The 21626-nt window shown below is 36.2% G+C and overlaps 4 protein-coding genes across 6 annotated transcripts in view; 3 read left to right on the top strand and 1 right to left on the bottom strand.

Moving 5' to 3' along the window:
* LOC140986595 (ATP-dependent DNA helicase Q-like 4A) overlaps positions 1–11909 on the top strand; it is a 12849-nt gene extending 940 nt beyond the window's left edge. The window contains exons 2-25 of one of the 2 annotated variants that reach the window (XM_073454897.1): positions 70–243; positions 740–794; positions 2429–2797; positions 2968–3120; positions 3200–3330; positions 3572–3947; positions 4024–4155; positions 4872–4958; positions 5055–5182; positions 6248–6368; positions 6600–6751; positions 6818–6953; positions 8602–8725; positions 8794–8864; positions 8959–9027; positions 9165–9293; positions 9368–9526; positions 9672–9752; positions 9832–9993; positions 10190–10245; positions 10744–10876; positions 10962–11056; positions 11166–11243; positions 11311–11909. In XM_073454897.1, coding sequence (XP_073310998.1) covers positions 70–243; positions 740–794; positions 2429–2797; positions 2968–3120; positions 3200–3330; positions 3572–3947; positions 4024–4155; positions 4872–4958; positions 5055–5182; positions 6248–6368; positions 6600–6751; positions 6818–6953; positions 8602–8725; positions 8794–8864; positions 8959–9027; positions 9165–9293; positions 9368–9526; positions 9672–9752; positions 9832–9993; positions 10190–10245; positions 10744–10876; positions 10962–11056; positions 11166–11243; positions 11311–11680 — 3541 coding nt within the window. In that variant the 3' untranslated portion in view covers positions 11681–11909. Of the gene's footprint in view, positions 1–69; positions 244–739; positions 795–2428; positions 2798–2967; positions 3121–3199; positions 3331–3571; positions 3948–4023; positions 4156–4871; positions 4959–5054; positions 5183–6247; positions 6369–6599; positions 6752–6817; positions 6954–8601; positions 8726–8793; positions 8865–8958; positions 9028–9164; positions 9294–9367; positions 9527–9671; positions 9753–9831; positions 9994–10189; positions 10246–10743; positions 10895–10961; positions 11057–11165; positions 11244–11310 lie in introns of those variants that run through there. The other variant, XM_073454898.1, reaches the window with a different exon arrangement.
* A 710-nt stretch (positions 11910–12619) lies between these two features.
* On the top strand, positions 12620–16907 carry LOC140986030 (serine hydroxymethyltransferase 6-like). 2 transcript variants are annotated; one of them, XR_012176876.1, is made up of 5 exons: positions 12620–13981; positions 14941–15346; positions 16163–16264; positions 16373–16732; positions 16844–16907. XR_012176876.1 is itself a non-coding variant. In XM_073453978.1 (4 exons), the coding sequence occupies exons 1-4, from the start codon at positions 12905–12907 to the stop codon at positions 16594–16596; spliced, it is 1809 nt and encodes a 602-aa protein (XP_073310079.1). In that variant the 5' UTR covers positions 12620–12904; the 3' UTR covers positions 16597–16907. The 2 variants fall into 2 exon arrangements, 1 of the variants encoding a protein (XP_073310079.1); XM_073453978.1 differs by having other exon boundaries at positions 16373–16907.
* A 178-nt stretch (positions 16908–17085) lies between these two features.
* On the bottom strand, positions 17086–19122 carry LOC140986031 (expansin-A13-like). Its single transcript, XM_073453980.1, has 3 exons — positions 19045–19122; positions 18604–18681; positions 17086–18025 (listed from the first exon to the last, which is right to left on the bottom strand). The coding sequence occupies exon 3, from the start codon at positions 17948–17950 to the stop codon at positions 17150–17152; it is 801 nt and encodes a 266-aa protein (XP_073310081.1). The 5' UTR covers positions 17951–18025; positions 18604–18681; positions 19045–19122; the 3' UTR covers positions 17086–17149.
* A 543-nt stretch (positions 19123–19665) lies between these two features.
* On the top strand, positions 19666–21365 carry LOC140986609 (3-ketoacyl-CoA synthase 7). The gene has a single exon (XM_073454912.1). It carries the CDS (start codon positions 19874–19876, stop codon positions 21215–21217), a length of 1344 nt encoding a protein of 447 aa, XP_073311013.1. The 5' UTR covers positions 19666–19873; the 3' UTR covers positions 21218–21365.
* The last annotated feature ends 261 nt before the right edge of the window (positions 21366–21626 follow it).

The raw sequence follows: 21626 nt of genomic DNA, 5'->3' as shown, positions 1-21626 counted from the left end.
ATATATATATAAACACACCATTTTTTCTGTTTCCTTTAATTTTGGTTCCTGTACTTTTGGTGGATGCAGGGGCAGCAATTCAAATGGAGATAAGATATCTAGCAACAGACCACTGAAAATCAATTGGCAAGAACACGCCAATGCACACTACGACTTCTCAAGACAAGATAAGTTCTTGAGTGCAAACTTTCTTTTCTCCTTGCCAACTCAAAAACCTCAAATTGGTGAAGCAATGGATGCAAGGTAAAATTCATAATGTGACTTTGAGATAGTTAATGAATATATTTACCTGTGGAATGCTGTCCCGAAATATTCACTTTTCTACAATCTTGCTTTTCTACATACTCTCAGGCCTGCTCTCTGTTGTGATATGCACGGGAACAAGCCATAGAATATGTATATGGTTGTTACTGATAGGAAATCAAGCACAAACATATTTGAATTTTTTTTGATTTCATGGTTATTGTTGTCCGTGTCTTCTTTATCCTTTCTCGCTGACCTGGCATTGATTTAAAAATCATGATATAAGAAAATCATGTACGTTGCTTATTCTTTATGGAATTAGACGATTAATGTCGTCTCAGTGTTATTTGCTTTTATTATATATTCTTGACTCCTTTTCTTTCTTCAAATGTTGGGTAAACTCATTTTTTTTTATTGTAGATTCATTAAGAGGTGAACTTCATGAATCCATGATGCTCTTTTGCCTTTCTCATGTTGTATCTTTCTGCATATATAGGTCCATGGTTTGTCAATTTCAGGATGTTAGTGTGCAAAATGTGCAAGTTGAAAAGGTAAAATATTTTTGTGGTTGTAGATCTGTATTGTAAATCTCTTTCCTGCAGGCAAATACATTAGGAAGAGGTGATTTTTGAGCTCACTCTTTGACTCTTGTGCACATTACTTAGGAGCGTTCTATGTTTCGAGGCTAAAGATTGGTGTTTGACTCCATATCAACTAAATTAAATTGAATCCTTGAACGGGGATCTGATACCTTAGTGCATCAGACGATAGGTTTGTGATCTAAAGTAATCGTCACTTGTGTAGTTGTGAAACCCTTGTGTCAAATTTGTTTCTGGGCGGAGAATATTGCCGTCTGCTGCAATTGATGGGTTATTGTTAACTAGGCATCATTTTCTCTGCAATATTTATCCATTCCAGTTGATTTTTTGTTTCCTTTATACTTGCTCGATGTTCTATGAATCTGTTGCTTAGAAAAGTATGCTGGAATAGTTAAACGCACAGGAATTTATAACAAAAGTTAAATATTCTGCACAGTCAACAATGCCTTGATTAGACTATGCCATTGAGTGCTTCATGATATAAAAAGTGAAGAATTTAGTCAATATTTATGTTTCATGCATGCCATGTCTTATAATTTCTTTACCATCATAAAAAAGTTGTGGTGCTGTAATTGCAGTTGCTTCGAGTATTGTAGCTCTTTCGTGAACAGTTTTTTTTGTTTTACCAAAGAGATACATGGGTCAGGAATAAGAATAACCATGTCGTACAAATAAAAAATGTTTAAATGACATGATAGAGGATCGATGCAGTTTGAAAAGGTTGGATTTGATAGGGACAAGATGAATATACGAGGCAACTAAGTATGATGTAGAATTGAAAGGAAAGTGTTTTTTTTCATGGCATGCACTGTCATACGTACTTTCCTCTCCACAAGGAACTGAATTCTTCCTGAAACCAGAGATACCAACTCAAATCGAATCTAGCCTGATCAGTTTGAAGCCTCTGGTTTATTCTACCCAATTTGTCTACTCCAGAGTTCATCCTTCCGTTTAACATCCAACATGTAGATCTAGGGCTGGGTTTCTGGCAATAGTACATTGTAAGATCAGTAAGTTCTTGAACCACCTTTGTAATAGATTTTCTCTCATGCTCATTTCTTTTTTTCAGATTACCATACAGACATATATACCCTGTCTTTTATGTTGCTTGTCATGATTATTTGTCAAATCATGCTCCCCTTATTTCTCCATTACTTATGAAGAAATATAGTCTGATTAATGGAACCTCATTTCTTTTTATTTTCTCTTGATAGCTATAGCATTCTTCACATTTTCTTTCCCTCCTAAGTCAGTTGAGGTAAATTGACACAATTTTGATTACTGTCACATTCATTTCTTTTTTGTTTTTATTAGTTTTCGCATTTTATGATTTCTTTGTCCGCATATTCTCCTATTTAAAAGAAATGATTGATTTCTTCTAAATTGGTTGTACGATTTTCTTTTGTTCTTCATTTTCATTTTTTGATTAGTTGTTCTTCGTTTTCTTTGTTGCAGTATGTGAAATGTCGTTTCTGGTTTTAATGCTGATGTAGTTTGTTATAGTGCTTCCAAACTTGATTACCACTTTTTACATTTACTCAAAATTTTATTCATTTAGCATTATTTTGGAATGTAAAATATGGCAGGCTTGGAAGCTACTTACAGGCCTGCAGTTGAATTCCAGAAACTACACAAAACCTGGAAAAACCCTTCCTTTATCCGAACATGCTGATGCCACCTCAAGGAGGGCTACTCAGCAATGTTCGTCTGACTCAAAAAGCAAGTTTTCTGGTACTACACGAATGCACCAAAGCCTAGGTGAATCCCATATTCAAAGCAGCAAAGTTGAGGAAGACAGACAGGTTGTGATGCAGAGTGGTTCATACTCGACGAATGATAGATTTCAAGTGCAAAACATCAATGGAGTTGCCCGTAAATCTGCTGCTTATGCAAGAGCAACAGTTGGGTCCAAGTCAACATATTCTGAACGCATCGTTGATGATGATGTACTTGAGGTAATTTTCGAGAAAGGTTTAAATGATGATGGACAGATTGGCTAATAATGTTGTAGTCTTAAACTGGTAAACTTGTCTACTTTATGCTACTTAGTCAATGTTTCTTCTATTGTAATTACCAAGTTAAGTTATTAATGCATTTGTTTCACGGCTTTACTATATTTCTTCAGAATATTGATGTGGACCAAATAGTTATGAATCATTTTCAGTCAAGTTCGACTCCTCAGCCAACAATATCTAAACATCCTCCGTTTACTCCTGCTATACTTGAGGAAAAGAATTTGCCATCTGAGCTGTGCTTAAACTGCAGTCACGATATTAAGGTATATTATCATTTAACCTATTTACCTGATAATTGATATACTACCAAGTTCTTATGGTGACCGCTTGAAACTGGTGCAGCTAGGACTTTGTTCGGAAGCTTCAAACCACCTGCAAGAAATGAAGGACTCTCTGATTAACATATCAAATGATCTAATAGACAATATTGATGAGATGAGTTCGGAGAAGGTAGAGAAGCTTCGTCTACAAAGGTTTGCCTACTCTTTGTCAATAAATCTCTCTACTTTCATGGTTTAAATAATTTAATTGGTTAACTTTTCAAAGAAGGAAAAATACATTGACAGATATGAAAGAATTGTGCCAACTGTTTGTAAGGCTACCATGCCAGAATGATTTTGTCGCGATCATCCTCCTTTTTTTTCTTCCTGATAATTGCCTTATATAACTTATATAAATGACCTGAAACCTTGGATATTTTCATATTATTATTAGGCAGCAGCTTAATAAACAAATTCAGCAGCTTGAGAAATATCTACGCTCTACATCAGTTAATGAGGAGAGAATGCCGCCAAATTTTTCTGCATTTAAAGCAACCAAGATGGCTTTCCAGTGTGAAACCCCTCCAACAGTTCCGTTCAGAATTGACCCCAAGAAGCTCGATTCAGAGTTTCAAGTAAATAATGAGCCTGATGGGATTGATAGATGGGGTTCATCATTTTCATTTTATTCCACGGACAGAGTTGGGATTTCAGCAGCCTCAGTGGGGAGAGAGGCATATGTACCTAAGTATATTGAAGTAAACTACATTGAGGGTTCAACTGACAAAAAGTGGAGCAGCCGGGAGTTTTCTTGGACAAGGGAGCTAGAGGTTTGTCACAGGTATAACCTTCCGGTAATAGATCCTGCTCAGTGTTCTAATATGTTATGTTTTCTCCTGTTGTCAGGCCAACAACAAAAGAGTGTTTGGCAATCACTCCTTCCGTCCCAACCAGAGAGAGGTGATCAACGCTACAATGAGTGGATATGATGTATTTGTTTTAATGCCAACTGGAGGAGGAAAAAGCCTGACTTATCAGGTGAAATTAAATTAGTCTCATCCATTTTTAAAATTTTTTCAATGAAATCTATGCGGAGAATAAGAGATGATTGATCAGCGTTATCATTCCATTTATATCAGATTAATTGTTAAGATTTTGAATGAGGAACATTGGAAATGCCTTTACTGGTGTTTCTCATCTTTATCATTTATTTTTCTGTTTAACAGATTTTTGTACTCAGGACCATTTTCAATGCTAAAGTTCTAGAATTTGATGAAAATTTAATCTGAATATTATATTCTTAGTGGTCGCTTTGATCTAAATCATAGCTAGCCAGAAGACTCACATTTTCAGGGATCACACTTTGTCTACTGTAGGACCGTAGTACTTTCACTTTTCTGGGAAAAAAATTCATTGTACTCATCTTAAAATGTGAAAAGTGATATTTTTATCTTGATTGTACAAAAATGTTTCTATATATGCTGCAATAATTCTGTCACCTAAGAAGTTGCTTTTCAGTGCTAATATTGCATAAAAATTTGCATGTTATTAAATATAATGTGGACAAGCTGTGCTAAATGTTCATTTTTTTGCACTCACTTATCTATTGATGCATTGATTTTAGGGATAATTTCTGTACTGTAACTTTTATTTTACCAGCTGTTCAAACTGGATTTTATGTTGCTTGTTGGAGTTCCATGCTGTACCCTGTAAACTGACATTTGATGTGGTCTCTGAATGCTGATTTCTTGTAGCTCCCAGCCCTCATCTGTCCAGGAATAACTTTGGTCATTTCACCTCTTGTTTCTCTCATTCAAGACCAAATAATGCACCTGCTACAGGTAAATTTTCCACCATACTTATTGAGTTACGCCTTACTGCATCGTAAACTTTGAGAAATGGCAGTAACATAATTATTCTTGTCAAAATCAAACTAGGCAAATATACCAGCGGCTTATCTAAATGCCAACATGGATTGGTCTGAGCAGCAGGAGATTCTTAGAGAGCTTAATTCAGATTACTGCAAATACAAGCTGTTGTATGTCACCCCAGAGAAAGTGGCCAAGTGAGTAAAGTTTTCCTAGATCCTAAAGCTTTATCCTGAAATCCACACTTAATTATTTATGGCTACATTCTGGAAGTTGTAATTTAGCCATAAGGTGTTGAGACTTTTAAGTCCAAGTCCAGTTAGTTTGTTATTATTTCTTATTTGTGCAAAGTATAGTCCCATTAAGCCTTAATGCATTACAAGTCTCTATTTACTTAGAAATTCATTCAATCTTGAGATAAACTTGCATAATATTTTGTTCTGCTTCAGTTCTTACTACTCAATTTTGAGCCACACGGTCTTCATTCTTGTCTTCTACTGTGAAACTGATTTCTTTTATCATACACATCTTAGATAAAAAAAAATACTGCTGATATTGATGTTCTAGGTGTCTGTATTTCATACATCTACGAAGTCATTGCTCTATGCACCCATGGTTATATACATTCTATACGGTGAGCTAAAATTGAAATGAATTCTATCAGCTTCATTTTATGTGGGTTTCAAGCAAATCAGTCGCTTGTGTAAAAGTCTGTTAGAAATTCAAAAATTGACAAAAGTGCGTGTCTATGTATTTGTGTGATTTTTCCATCATATGTATAGACAAAATTTTGTCTACACTGCCGTGCACCTCCTTTGGTTAGTATACACGATACATCACACTGTCAATGTTAGACTAGTTGTCCAGTTTCTTTGGATATGTTGTTGTACTAAGGAAGTCATTACGGGTCTTTAACATATGATTGAATGTGATTATTTAATAAACACTCCTTTATCGAGAGAATAAAATACACAAATATAGAATATCTTAATCTTAAAAGAAGACATGATGCTGTTTTATCAAATAAAATGATTGTTTTAGCTGTTAAATTTCGTTTGTGCCAATGGGATTTCAGCTGGAAGCCATTTGACTTTCTTTTTAATTGAGAATAATTCAACTATATTCTGCACAAACTGATATCCATCTCAAGGTTGCTAGGATTATTTATGATGAGAACCAGAATGTGTTTAGGAAAACATATCCAGTGGATTTTTTTTTTGCACAAAAGCAAATGGATTAGCATGATTCATTCATTTCTGCAGAAGTGATGTCCTGCTGCGTCACTTAGAAAGCCTACATGCTCGTGATTCTCTTGCTCGGATTGTCATTGATGAAGCTCATTGTGTTAGCCAATGGGGACATGATTTTAGACCGGATTACCAGGTTTTGTATGTCCAATTTTCTTTAGTATTTGAGGGACACTTATTTAGTTGTTTTGACTGCCATTTCTTTATTATTCCGATCTTTTTTATTCCATTTTGTAGGAAACAGAAAATTTTCTTCAGTTTTCATTTGCGTTTGGCATGGTTGCAATCGTTATTGGTGCTGTCATGTGCTTTTTCCAGAATCTCACATTTTAGGATCTTGGCCTAACTCGAGTATTTATCTATGCAGTGTCTCGGCATATTGAAACAGAAATTTCCATCTATACCTGTGCTTGCCTTGACTGCTACCGCCACAATCAGTGTGAAGGAAGATGTTGTGCAGGCTCTTGGTTTAGTAAATTGCATTGTTTTTCGGCAAAGTTTTAACCGCCCAAATTTACGGTAAGTTTTAAGTTTAATTTATAATGCTTGCATTACATTAATGCGTAATGCTGCGAAAAATTGCAGATATTCTGTTGTTCCTAAGACAAAGAAGTGTGTGGAAGATATTGACAAGTTTATCAAGGAGAACCATTTTGACGAATGTGGGATCATTTATTGTCTTTCAAGAATGGATTGTGAAAAGGTTGCTGAAAAGTTGCAGGTATATCTCCTTATGTTCATGTGAACTGGGAAGCTGAAATTATGTGGATAAGATGAACCATTCTCTTCTCTTCTTTCCTAATATGAGGTTATGATGATACAAAAAAAAAAAAAATCCGCCCCTGTTTTTGCTCTCGACGTTAACGAGGCAAAATAATTTATGTATGTCTGCCCTCAAACTTCTTGTGTGTGAGGTACTGCTTGTGGAATAAATGAAAAAAGGTTCTCATTGATCATATATTTAAAAAAAATGAAAATCCTCCTTTTATGAATGTGTATTTATTTGGCAGCAGTTTAAGACATTACTTGATTCATAGAATGTATTAATAGGTAATTAGGTATTTATCTGGAACAATTTTTTATTTAAGCATCTGGAACAATTTTTTATTTAAGCAACCCTTTTTTCTTATAATCTAATTTAGATGCCTATGTCATTTAATGGTTTCTTTTATAGAACCTCAGCTCATCTTCAAAGATTTGCTAATTTAATTGCAAGTGGAAAATAATATCTTTAGCTAATATATTTGTAATTCGTATGTCTAAAATAAGGTGTGTCTATAAACATTAAGTCATATTTTTATGTGCAGATTTGAGGGTAATTCCCTTCTAATAGGCACACCAATGGTTTTAAAGAAGTCAATATTAAGTATGAAGATTTTTTTTTTCAAACATGGCCTATTATTTGGTCTGTTTTGTTTAGGTATTCATCTCTTTCAATGAACTTCCTAATGGTTTCCTATACTCATAAGTCATATGTTGCATTTGTATTAAACTACATGGAGCGCATATGTTTAAACATGGGTTTGTAAAAATATGCCCGTTACCTGTACAGCTTGCCAGGGAGTAGCGTCACCTAGTAATATTCTTTTAGTATTTTAGACATCAAATTAACTTTTCTTGATTCATACTTACCTCATTTTTTTGGAAAATAATTTAATTTCTTCTTACTACTGAATTTCAATAGTTGAAATACCGTTGGGGGTGATAGCAGCTGTTGGAAAACAGGTTTGATTATGGTTCTAAAATTGACAGTTCCAGTTCCGATACCCGAATGTTCAGATTCGATTTTCAGTTTGATTTTGAATCAATTTGAAGATATATTTTTCAATCGTAAAAAGCAAAATATTTGAATTATTTGTGAGGTATTTAAGCTAATTAAATTTAACAATTTAACAATTGTATTACAATATATTAATTTTTTAGCATAAACGAAATAAAAATAGGGTTTGAATTTCACTTATATAAAATAAGTAGTTTAACTTATATAAATTAAGTTGTCTGTAAACCATAACTTAATCTACGATTTTTGTTACAGTTCATGCAGTTATGATAAAAACAAACAAACCTCTATCTTAAAGGAGCCTAGTGTAAGCTGTAAAACAATTGATTTTGGTTTCTTATCTCTACATTCTAGGAACCAGAAAATCCTTGGTTTTTGTTTCAGTTTTAGAATTGATACAAAAATAGTTTGCCTCTAGTTTTTGGAGATGGTTCCAATTTAGATTCATGTTTTGTAGGGAACCGTGGTTGGCTCTAGTTGGTAAATTCTGTGAGCAGAGTTCCTCACTGTCAAATTAATGTAGAATTGTAGGCATTAATTCGTATAATGTCTTTGTAATTTTTTAAGTGGTGATGCGTGTGTCTTCCAGCAATATGGACATAAAGCAGCTTTCTACCATGGCTCCATGGACACCGACCACCGTGCAATGACACAGAGACAGTGGAGCAAGGACGAGATTAACATAATATGTGCAACAGTTGCATTTGGGATGGGTATGGTTTCAGACTGTAATGCTGTCTTTGGAGTCATTTTCAGTGACGTGCTGACACAGATATTTTAGGTATAAATAAACCTGATGTCCGGTTTGTCATTCACCATTCCCTTCCGAAATCTATTGAAGGCTACCACCAGGTAATCTCCTGTAGCAATGCATCCTTGTTTTTATGTACTTATTTTATTGTAAATATATATCTTATATGCTTGGATATTGAGTTGTGGAGTGCAGGAGTGCGGTCGTGCTGGAAGAGATGGCCAGGCTTCGTCTTGTGTGTTGTACTACAGCTATAGTGATTATGTAAGTCATAAGAAAAGGACATCTTTTCTCATTCTCTCTTTCATGTTTTTAGTTCTTTTTTGGATTTGTTTGAATGGTTTGCATTTCTTCATGCTTGTGTTAATGCACGCCTGTCAACTTTTTGACTTTTTCTGCAGATTCGGGTGAAGCATATGATAAGTCAAGGAGTGGTAGAGCAAACAATATTTGCACCAGGATATAAGCGTGCAAGTACAGCACCTTCGGGGAGGTTATTGGAGACGAACACAGAGAATCTCCTGCGAATGGTATAGATAGAATTTTGTTTGTGATGCACTTAGCATCACTAAATTATTAATATATTTTAGCAACATATTTTCAGGTTAGCTATTGTGAGAATGATGTTGATTGTCGGCGTCTCCTACAGCTCATTCACTTTGGAGAAAAATTTGATTCTTTAAACTGCCAGAAAACTTGTGATAATTGTTCAAAAAATTTAAGCTTCATCGAAAAAGATGTCACGGAAATTGCGAAGCAGCTGGTTAGGATGTTCTTATTTATTATTTATGCCATGAAATTCTTTCTCATAGATGTATTTGGTTCTTTTATCCTTAGATGGGCATGTGTTAGAAATACAATTTATTTACAACTTTTAACTGAAAATTGTTGTGTGACATGTTACATAGGTTGAACTGGTAAAGACAACAGGACAACATTTTTCGTCGGCCCATATATTGGAGGTCTACAGGGGTTCCTTAAACCAGTTTGTATGTCCTAATGATCAAAACTTTGTTGATTTTTACTTATGTGGTACTTTGTTTAACATTATCCTGATACCAAACTTAGGTTAAGAAACACAGACATGAGACTTTGAGCATGCATGGAGCTGGAAAACATTTGGCCAAGGATGAAGCGTCCCGTGTGTTGCGTCACCTTGTGATCGAGGACATTCTGATGGAGGATGTGAAAAAAAGTGATTTATATGGATCAGTATCATCGCTATTAAAGGTAAAACAGGCTTTCTTTTCAATGTTTTTTAATATACAAGAGAGCATCTATAGAAAACTCACGAGAAGAAGAACGTGTGTCTTCCTCACTCTAGTACACCCTCTCTTGTTTCTTCTGATACACCCACATACATTTAATAGTTTATAGTTATTTATCTGATAGCATCCTTTGAATATTGCCTTTTTTTAATCATCAGGTTAATGAATCCGGGGTTTACAATCTCTTTGCCTGTGGCCAGACGATTAAATTAAGGTTCAATCCCTCTGATTCTTGAAATAATCGTACTTTTTATTTTGGAGCATTGAAATATTCAACATTCTTAATCAAATGACTATTAGATAATCTTTTCAAAGAAATGATTCGTTGACATTCTGCTCTGAACTTGTCCCATTGATTTGATAACTTATCTCATGTTAAAGCTTTTGCTAAATGCCCCATCTTTTTTTGTTTTTTTCTCTACACAAAATAAAAAACATTTTCATAGTTGCTGCTTTTTTTTTCAAGTCACCCCCCTTTTCTAACTTGCGCTTTTTTTGAAATTTAAGACCATGGTGTTGATTTACGACACAAAATTTGTCTTGCAAATAAGGATTCATCATCGGCCAAGTCTGTATTCATATAGCAGTACTGAGGATCATTGTCAGCTCAAACAATTTATCTTAAAATTTGGTTGGACACTCCAATTTCTTTCCCTACTCCTCCACGATGTTGTAGTTTGTCATCATTATAATGACATTGTCTTCCATGTAGATTCCCATCTTCTGGTAAACCATTGAAATCAGGTCGATCTGAGGCCACTCCTGCAAAAGGATCATTGACATCAGGAAAACAAAGTCCTCCACCAGTAGATATTCCTGCCGAGCCCCACTCTGAAGTTGATTTGGTAATAATAGGATTCATCGTTTTTCTATTCCTACCCTCTAGCTTAGGTTCAATAATTTATTCCGTGTTGTCTTGTTTCTCTACAGAACCTTTCAGCCAAATTATATTCTGCATTGCGAATGCTCAGAACAGTCCTAGTCAAGGAAGCTGGAGAAGGGGTCATGGCATATCACATTTTTGGGTACACTTCTACGCTTGTTCTCTCTGTTAATAGTTCGCTCGAAGGAACTACTCAACAAGCACTATATCTGTCCTAAACTTTTTCTTTTGCCGTTGGTTCTTGTTCGTAGAAATGCTACACTGCAGCATATCAGTAAAAGGATTCCAAGAAACAAAGATGAACTCTTAGAGATTAATGGTATTGGCAAGTAAGTGAGACCTTCCAATTAAATTCATCTAAGAAACTTGCAAACATAACCAATGTTTTAATTTCAGAGCAAAAATAACCAAATATGGCGATCGAGTACTGGAAACCATTGAAGCTACCATTAGGGATTATTACAAGGACAAAAATAGCAGCAGTAGCAATGATAGCACGGATTCAAAGAGGAGAAGACGGGCCACCGCTAGAGTTTCAAATACAAATTCAAATGACGATGAATTCTTAGTTGAAAGCACTGGCAGGTCCAAGAAAAGGTTGGTGAAAAAGGTTGATAAGAGTCTGGGAACAAATTTGAACAACAATCTCAAGTGTGAGTACCAATACGAAGATATTGATTTTGATGATAGCTTATTTGATGTTGAAGTTGGTGAGATTGATCAGAATAGTGGGGGAAGAGTTCTACCTTCATGGCCTACAACTTGAGTAAGTTTCTTCATGGTCGATGCTAGAACCATTTCTCAGATATTCTTTGGGAAATGAAATGCATTTGATTCTAACCTTGGAGTTGCATAATAGAAATGCGTTTCTCATTGTAGTCAACTTTCTATGCTGCATGAAGAGATGGATCCAATTGCAATCTTTGCAATTTAACTTGATTTTGACAATATCTGATAAATGTTACTTCCAAATTAATTAATCAATAATACTTTTCTAGGTAAAACAATATTTACTGTATAATTTATTATGTGCTATGAATGATGTTGCATTTTTATATTTAAAAGAAAAGACGATAATTAATTTATCGTTTCGAGTTAGTTTTATTTTTAAGAAAGTAGATTTATAAAAATTATTAGTGAACGATATCGATTTTATTGAATTTTGATATATTTTACTAATATTATGCGTATATGTTAAAGTATATTTTTTATTTATTAAAAAATATATTACGACATCAATTATTGACATAATATCGATATGATTGAATTTTGATATATTTAACTAATTCCTATATGTTAAAGTATGTTTTTTATTTATGAAAAATATATGACACGGCATCAAAATTAGTTATTTTTACGAGGGATGATCGCGGTGTGGTTAATCGATTTTTTAATAAAATTGGAATTGAACTGTTATGTATGGTTTTGTTAGAAAGCTTTTTGAAAATTGCAGTTTTTCAAATAAAATTAGATAAACGGTTTTGGGTGAATTATAGAGTTACAAAAATAAAATATCTATTGAGAGTTTGTAAGCTTAAGAATAAATAAATTAGGTCAAAAGGATTTTAATACAATTACTCATTTTTATTTTTATTTTTATTTGACATTTTTTATATTTATTAGTAAACTAGTAATACCTAATTTATATTTTATTTAAATACTCATAAAATATTATATCGATAGGAAAAAGCGTGATGGAATCAGAGCTATGAGATTCTAGGCTAGCCTGAATTTACTCGTCTTGTCCAGGTTCATCCTCTCCCCCATGTCTCTTCAAAATTCATTTAATATCTTGTTTGGTCTTATCTCAATCCAATTCTTGGAGTTATTAGATTAGATTTGGATGGGAATATCACGCTGCTTCGACGCACCTCGATTTTGCTTCCGCTGCTGTTCTTGTTATTGTCGCTGCTGCTGACGCTGTTGGTTGTTTTAGGTTCTTTTTGGAGCTTTTGATTCATTTTACAGCTCCTTTTTTTTTTTTTTTTTTATGGATTCAACCTTGCTGCCAACCACGACCAAGGGGCTTTCTCTAGGGTTTTCATCTCATGGGTCGAAGGTGGTTGAAAGTGCTCGGGGTTCGAAAATCGCCGACGACTCGATTTCGTTCCAGATTGAATCGAGAGTTACCGACCCTTTACATCCCGTGCCCTCGGTTCCACTCCAACTGATGGACCAGGAGACGGCGAACCATCATTATGATTTGGATATTAATTCCAATGAAAGTAAAGGTAGACGGACTGATGAAGGAGAAAAGGATGCAGAGGAGTTTCGGATTTTGGGCCATTCTATGTGTTTGAAGCGAAGACGCGACTGCGATTCCGGGTCTTCGGTTCCATCTTCCTTCAACAAGGTATTTATAGTTTCTTCTTCAGATATGGAATCGCGTAGGAAGATGGTCAAAGCGTGGGGAAATCAGAGATTGCAAGATGCAGACCCTGATGTTTTTGGAATCATGGAAAAGGAGAAGCAAAGGCAGTATAGAGGGATCGAATTGATTGCTTCGGAGAATTTTGTGTGTAAAGCAGTAATGGAGGCATTGGGAAGCCATTTAACTAATAAATATTCAGAGGGGATGCCAGGGGCTCGATACTATGGTGGAAATCAGTACATTGATGAGATTGAAACACTTTGTCGCGAGCGTGCTTTGTATGCTTTTGGGCTTGATTCTGAAAATTGGGGTGTGAATGTACAGCCTTATTCGTGTACATCAGCAAATTTTGCAGTTTTTACGGGTCTTTTGTTACCTGGTGATAGGATAATGGGGTTGGACACTCCATCTGGAGGTAACACAAGCCATGGATATTATTTACCAAATGGGAGAAAGGTCTCAGGGGCGTCTATATTTTTTGAGAGCTTGCCATACAAGGTTAATCCCCAAACAGGGTATATAGATTACGAAAAGCTCGAGGAGAAGGCACTTGATTTTCGCCCAAAGATATTGATTTGTGGTGGGAGTTCATATCCTCGGGAGTGGGATTATGCAAGGTTTAAACAAATTGCAGATAAATGTGGTGCAGTTTTGTTGTGTGATATGGCTCAGATTAGCGGTCTTATTGCTTCTAAGGTGAAATGTTTTATGATTTTTATGGACTGACGTCAATTTTTTGTAACCTTTTTATTTGTCTGCTTTGTTTTACTAAGTATTCCCATTTGATTTAAAAAAGCATATGTCTTGAATTGATTACTCTTCCCACAGTCGGCGTCTTGTAGTTTTGCAAGGTCTGGGGTGAGAGAGAATGAATGCCTGCTACGATTGTAATTTTAGAAATGGAACCTAGCGTACTACCAAAAATTTCATTTACAACAAGCTTATGCTCTCTATGCCATCCTTAGTGAATTGCACTTTTTATCATTTATTTTCTAAGGTGTTCCTTTGATTTGTATTATTTTTTATGGTTATTACCAAAGGTTGATCATGGTGGCGATTCCTGCTCTTGTATCATAACCTACCGATTTTGATGCCTTATTTTTGTTGAATTGTTCTTTCGCTTCTTGCTGGATTCTAGCTTAAATAATTTGTTTCTTGCTAATGTTAGTGGGTATGCAATTTGTGGTTATGAATAAGTAGCCTGACCTTGAATGTCCTTGAACTAGTAAGGCGTCAAATACAAACCATGATGTACTGCCTATTGAAGCAGTGTTTTGTTGCAGTTAGCTGCACTATTGGATGAAATTGGTTCGTTCACATTCTAACTTGGAGAAACAAATTGTTTTGTGTTTAACTGGATTTAATAAATCCGCAGAACACGGGTTTCTTGGTGATTTTTATTTTGATTTTAACATTAAAATCTGATGTTGCGCTCACAGAACAGAACAGAACCATGTGGCACCATATACTATTTGTTTTTTTTTTTTTGCCGATTCAGAAATCAGTGTTGTTTGAATTTATATAACATGGTTACTACGGACTATGCTATCCTTCCTGTTTTGAGTGCTGTAACTCCTGTTTTGGGTCAGAGTTTTACGCATTTTGTATAAATAGGCTTCTTGTATTTATCTAATTACACGAGTTTCTACATGCAGGAATGTGCAAGTCCTTTTGAATATTGTGATATTGTCACCTCAACTACCCATAAAAGTCTCCGTGGCCCTAGGGGAGGGATTATTTTTTATAGGAAGGGGCCAAAGCAAAGGAAGAGAGGGATGCTTTTAAATCAAGGTGATGGTAGTGATAGATATGATTTTGAAGAAAAGATAAACTTTGCTGTTTTCCCAGCACTGCAAGGTGGACCACACAATAATCACATTGCTGCACTTGCAATAGCATTGAAACAAGTGGCTACGCCTGAATACAAGATGTATATGCTACAAGTCAAGAAAAATGCTCAGGCTTTGGCCGCGGCTTTATCGAAGAGAAACTGTAGGCTTGTCACTGGAGGCACAGATAATCATTTGTTGCTTTGGGATCTGAGAAATTTTGGATTGACAGGCATGTTTTTCCCCAGAACACTTTCCACCAATTTTCCATATTTATTTTTTTTAAAGCATTTTCCTTAGCTACTGGATTTTTGGTTTCATTGTGTTATCATGTTCAAGATTATACCTCGTTATATGTGTTGAACTCAAGTTTTGGCGCGTGCTGTAAAAATTGTGTTGGTTCTGCAATTAACAGTTTTTATCTAGAAGACTTCTTTAAAATGCTCCAACTTTTCATTGAGGAAAGAGATCGATTTCTTTTTTTTATCCTGCAAAGAATAAGATAGTCAACTATATTTTCTTTGTTTCTGTTAGTTTGATGTTTGGATATTGTGGATGATACAATCAGCTGTAGAGTGCCTCAGTTCCATATCCTTACCTATTTTTGTACTCAAACTGGGCTAGTTTTTTTTCTGTTACTGGAAAGGAGATTTCTTTGATTAAATTTAAATTTAGAAGTAAATTTCCATTAATGTAATATAATTGTTTGGCTAGTTGATATAGAATAATAAATGTTTTTTGTGTGTCATCAGTCATGAATATACTTTGATCAGCATTCTCAGGGTTCGGCGACTTTTTATCTTTTCTTTAGTCTTGGTCTCTCTTCTCTGCTCGACTGATAGAATTCTTTCTTGGTGTAGGGTTTTAATTTGATGTTTTGTAAGAAAATATTGAACTTTTGAACTATAATTTTTTTACCTGAATGATAATGTTTTCTTATGTGTGTGCTGAATTGGTGGTAGCTTGCTTTTGTCTATGGGTACCTTCTTCTGCTGATGTTTTCTCCGTAGGCCATGTATTTATCTTCTATAAATTTTGTGCCGTGTAGGGAAAATTTTTGAGAATGTGTGTGAGTTGTGTCACATTACACTCAACAAAGTAACCATTTTTGATGACAATGGCAACATTACCCCTGGAGGTGTAAGAATCGGTAAGTTATTATCTTTTTGAAATGAACAACTCATGCACATTTCTGTAATGCGTTATGCGCCGTCATTATTTGTTGCCGTAACGGAAGTTTTCATGTTTCTTCCCACAGGTACTCCTGCAATGACATCAAGAGGCTGTCTCGAGGATGATTTTGAGACAATGGCTGAATATCTCATAACTGCTGCACAGATTGCTAGTTCAGTGCATAGGGAACACGGGAAACTACCGAAACATTTTCTGAAGGGTCTTGGGAACAACAAAGAGATAATCGAGCTTCGAGCAAGAGTCGAAAATTTTGCCTCCCAGTTTGCAATGCCAGGCTTTGATGAATAATCTGGTCACATTACAGTGAAGATTAATTCTTGTCTTACCAAGTAGTTTATCAGGGCCTGTGAGGTGTATCGATTGTGCTTCAAACTTGTCCGTGGCAAGAGGCGATTTTCTTGTTAACTTGAGCTAGAAAGTTGGGGTAGTCTAATCATGCCAATCCAAATCTTGGCTATTCTTTCTTGTAGATTTGTTACAAAGGGTGTTTTAAATATGTTGGCCTCACACTCGGTTCATTTTCATGTTTGCGCAGGTGTATATCAATATCGGAATCATCGTCCAATATGGCGTGGTTGCAAAGTCGTATTTTGTACTCTAAGCTATCTAAGCGACCTTATCTTTTTGCCTAATTTTATAATATTTTTGGTGAGAATTGTCATTTTCCTCGCGAAAGCAATCCGACTAGAAAAAAAATAAAATTGAAAGATCCCTCCTAAGAGAAAAAAGTAAAATTGAATAAAAAAAAAACCAAATATGTGGTGTGGGTATCGAGTGTTGATTCATTGTTTGTCTTGGGTAGAAGCTGACATTAGGAAAACATAGTACAACCCAAAAGCAATTAATCGAACTGCTTGCCTTCAAAAGATTGCCCATTTTCCCAATTCTTGGGAGCTACAATGTAAGATGTGATTGTGATTCCATCGCCGCTCGTAATCTCGAAAGAAAGAGGCTGATTCTTCAAATCCGCATTTATATGCCAATTCTGCCCCCAATTTCTCCCCATCGGAAGCCACCCAGTTCTCGAGCCCTTTATTTTCACCGCTGCCACGTCGCCTACGCCGGCGACGTTGCTTATAAGCACCGACAAGAATATCCCGGCGCCGCCCATCGTGAATCTCATCCCTCCTTCCTTCCTGCATCCTATTCTGCGGTACTGAACGGGCATGTTCGAAGCCTTCCATATTGCGATCTTCTCGAAGGCCTCGATGGGGAGGACGAAATGGGCATTCGGGGGGTTGCATTTGCCGCCGCCGTCGGCGTCGAAGCCGTAGTTGGGGGCGCAGAAATTGGTGGCCGTGACGATTATGGACGTGCCGGGGATGCACCAGCGGAGGTCCTCCACGCAGCGGAGCTCGAAGCAAGCGCCGCAGATCTGACCCTTTTCGAATAGGACAGTGCTGAGGGCAGCGGTGGCTTTGCCGTAGCCGTTTTTGTCCAAATCTCCAAATCCACATGCTCCTCCGACGGTGTCCTGGGGATCTTCGGAAGCGTAGTAGGTGGCGCTAGCGGACTTCCACTCGGACAGTTGAGCGGATGAGGGGGTGGAGGGGAAGTAGTGGGAATCTACTAGCTTAGTGTGCAGTAGTAGTAATAAAGGGAGTGTGAAGAGAAGGAGGCGGCGGCAGCGGCGACCTGACATTTTGAACCGTTGTGGCGGAATGCGGTGGTTAGGAAAGTTGCAGCACTCGAAGTAAAGCAGCAAGCTTGCTCAGTGCTGTGGGGAGAGAGTAAATCAATGAGTCTTAAATACTTCGCATTAAATATCCCTCTAAATCGTGAATGATTGAGGATTAAATGATTGCTGGTCTCCTTCATTAAAATTATTTTATTCGTATTTACATGGATTAATCCAACTCATGTCTTGCTTTTTTTCTGTTGCGTTTGGATGCACATTAAACCATTCAAAAAATAACAAATAAACAAACAAATAAAATTATAAACCATTTGCATTTGATTTAAGAAAATAATTGAAAGTGATTTGAAATGTTTATACGTCAGGATGAATTTGAAATTCATTTATTTTATTTGAAACACATGACTAATTGTACCCACTTTTTGTAAAAAGTTTAAAAGATATATCGTTCAACAATTTCAGATATCATTAGCTTAGAGATTTGAGGGATTTAATAATGTCGACAAATGTCCTCAATTCAAGAGCTCTAAACACATAACTAGCATGACAATGATAAACAAATCTAATATTGGTTGTGACGCAAATTCTTACGATATTGGCCAGCAGAAACACAACAAGAAGCTGAACTAAGAATAAGCTTCAGTGAAAGTACAAGATACCGTTGAAGAAACTACTGCAGGATCTATTCATTCAGGGGCAGGCAGCAAGTCGCTTATCAATTTCGAGTAACGATAGAACTGCACAGACAATTACAACAGTGTATTAAGAAGTTAGATGTGGAAAAATAGAAGAAGTGGAAATAAGATTTTAATTAAGAATCCTTAGGCAGTGCAATACAAATGTGTCCAGCACTTTTATTAATCAAGCTATGAAACAATGTTGTGTCAGGTGATGTAGGGTAGAGTAGCCCGGTCAATATGATCAAGAAGTGTTTAGTTATGTGCTGCATTGACAGCAGATGGATTTGAAACGTGGTTGCAACAACACTTGTTTATGAAACGAATTGGCGTATCATTTCGTGTAATCTTTTCCCAGAAACAAAAGCAGCAGAAATATATAAATAACAGTTGCATCTGTTTAAACAAATGAGTATCGAGTACCTCGGTTAAAATTTCATCATACTTATGGCTTAATTCTTGCATTTTACTCCCATCATCCTCCTTAAAAAAACGAAAATTTATCAAGATTAAGGTTTAGCGTATGCTAACATTAGAGCGTCGACATGGACAAGGATGTGGGTGTAAACATTGCAGATGAAGTCGGGGTCGAGATGGAGTAGGTCGGCCTCGGAGAAGGCGAAGATTTGGTTTTCGGCCAGAACTGCGATGATTTCGCGGCGAGGGAGCCTTGGATATTCAAATATTGACATTTTTCACATATGAAAGAGATTTCGCGCCTGAATATCTCCTGTTTATTTGTGTACGCGTATAGAGATTGGGCCTAAAGTGCCCAACTCAAACGGCCCATTTAAAATAAATGTTTCGTCTTTATATCTTCGATTTTCCCATTTTGGTTATCTAAGATATAAAATTTCAGAACTAATTCTTTTCGTAGTTTCAGTCTTTTTTCGACGTATGACATTGATGCGCCGTTGATTTGGTGTCAACATTCTCGATAAAAAAAAATAGGAAAAGAAAGTGTTGGTATATTATTATTTAATGATAGAAAAATACAACTCAAAAATGTCAGCATGGACGGTGTTATATTGAAAGGTCACGTTATGAATGTTGTCGCTTACTTGACGCGAAAATAACAAACCAGAAACCAAAGACGCACGCCTTGATGAGGTCCAAAAGGCATGCATGCACCATTCATGACCAAAACAAAACTTGCATTTCCCTACAAATTTGCATCAAATTACAAGAAAATCCATACTTATTCTAGAGGAAATTAATAACCCTCCAAAAATCTTGAATTAAGCATCAAAAAATGGTAATTTCATCTGAAACTTCCCTTTCCTTTATCCCCTTTTCTGCCTCTCAAATCTTAGCATTCAGCGTATTACTCTTCCTTGTATACTTCTTTTCTTCAAAATCCCTTGGCTTTTACCTTATAGACTTTTCATGCTATCTCCCACCTGCAAATTTAAGGGTTCCAGGAGCTCATTTCGTAGAACATGTTGAGATAAGCGATATTTTCGTAAGAGAAACCATAGATTTTCAAACAAAAGTGTATGAAAGATCTTCCATTGGTCCTCAGTCTTGTTTACCTGTTTCAGTTCATCAAATCCCACATGATAAATCTCTAAATCCATCAAAAGCCGAAATCGAAACTGTCCTCTTTACTGTCGTTAAAGACATCCTCGAAAAACACCAAGTGAACCCCAAAAACATAGACATTCTTGTATCCAACTGCAGCATTTTCTGCCCCACGCCTTCCATCACATCTATGGTCATAAACAAATTCGGATTCCGAAGCAACATAAAAAGCATTAGCCTCAGCGGAATGGGGTGCAGCGCCGGATTAGTAGCCATTAGCTTGGCCAAAGATTTGCTAAAAGTTAACAGAAACTCACTTGCTTTGGTTCTAAGCATGGAAGTCATAACCTCAAATGGTTACGAAGGAAAGTTAAAATCCTTTCTTTTAGCAAACGTTCTGTTCCGAATGGGGGGCGTAGCAGTACTGTTATCCAACAAAACCCAAGACAGAAAACGATCGAAATACACTATTCGTCATCTTTTCAGAACCCACATGGGGTCAGATAACGAATCGTACAAATCCGTTTATCAAGAAGCCGATGAATCCGGGCTAGTGGGAGTTTCGTTATCAAAAAGCCTGCTTCGTGTAGCAGGAAATGCAATGAAGAACAACGTAACAGAACTAGCCCCTCATATTTTACCCCTTAATGAGCTGATTCTCACCGGACTTTCCATAGTCAGATCAAAACTTTTCGGGCAAAAGACAGAAATACGTATTCCGGATTTCAAGAGAAATATCAGTCATTTCTGTATACATGCCGGTGGGAAGGCGGTGATCGATGCGGTACAGGATAAGTTGAGGCTGAGCAACGAAGACGGAGAGGCTTCAAGAATGACACTTTACAGATTCGGGAACACTTCATCTTCCTCTGTGTGGTATGAGCTGAGTTATTTGGAGGCCAAGGGTAGGGTTAAAAAGGGTGATAGGGTTTGGCAGATTGCATTTGGGAGTGGTTTTAAGTGTAACAGCGCGATTTGGGAATGTATCTGTGAGTTAGATCCCAAGACGAGGAATGTGTGGTCCGATGAAATAGATTTGTACCCAGTTTCCATCCCAGATGTGGCTGATTATTGATGTGCATGGTTTTGAGGATTAGGGTTTGTTGTGATTAGTAATTCTTGGTGACATATTTTTGAACAAAAGTTGGTCTTTAATTCTTGCAAAAATGTAAGGAATGATGGAAAGTTGCATTTTATCGTTTTACCTTTTAACTAAAATATCATAATATAAACGAACCGAATCGAAATGAATTTTAATAAAATGGAAAATTCGAATTCGGCTCAAAGAATTCGAGCTCAATTCCAAGCTCGGATTTTTTAAAATTTTTGGCTCAAATTCAGCTCAAAAGGAAGTTTGAGTTCGACCTGAAATTTTCGAACATATTAATGAGTTATTCGAACTATTGTTCAGATAGTAAAGTTCGAGAATAAAAATTCGAAAGCTCGAAACGTCAAAAAGCTTGAAATTTATAATATTTAATATA

This window comes from Primulina huaijiensis, chromosome 10 (genome assembly GCF_012295235.1).
Source record: "Primulina huaijiensis isolate GDHJ02 chromosome 10, ASM1229523v2, whole genome shotgun sequence".
Taxonomy (NCBI): Eukaryota; Viridiplantae; Streptophyta; class Magnoliopsida; order Lamiales; family Gesneriaceae; genus Primulina; species Primulina huaijiensis.
This window is presented reverse-complemented; position numbering and strand designations above follow the sequence as displayed.

What these genes read in the sequence shown, in the direction of transcription:
- LOC140986609 (XM_073454912.1), top strand. Translation starts at nt 19,874, where the DNA reads ATGGTAATTTCATCTGAAACTTCCCTTTCCTTTATCCCCTTTTCTGCC.
- LOC140986031 (XM_073453980.1), bottom strand. Translation starts at nt 17,950, where the DNA reads ATGTCAGGTCGCCGCTGCCGCCGCCTCCTTCTCTTCACACTCCCTTTA.
- LOC140986030 (XM_073453978.1), top strand. Translation starts at nt 12,905, where the DNA reads ATGGATTCAACCTTGCTGCCAACCACGACCAAGGGGCTTTCTCTAGGG. An exon ending in GCGGTCTTATTGCTTCTAAG is followed by an intron (nt 13,982 to 14,940) that starts GTGAAATGTTTT and finishes TTCTACATGCAG; the next exon opens with GAATGTGCAAGTCCTTTTGA. An exon ending in GAGAAATTTTGGATTGACAG is followed by an intron (nt 15,347 to 16,162) that starts GCATGTTTTTCC and finishes TGTGCCGTGTAG; the next exon opens with GGAAAATTTTTGAGAATGTG.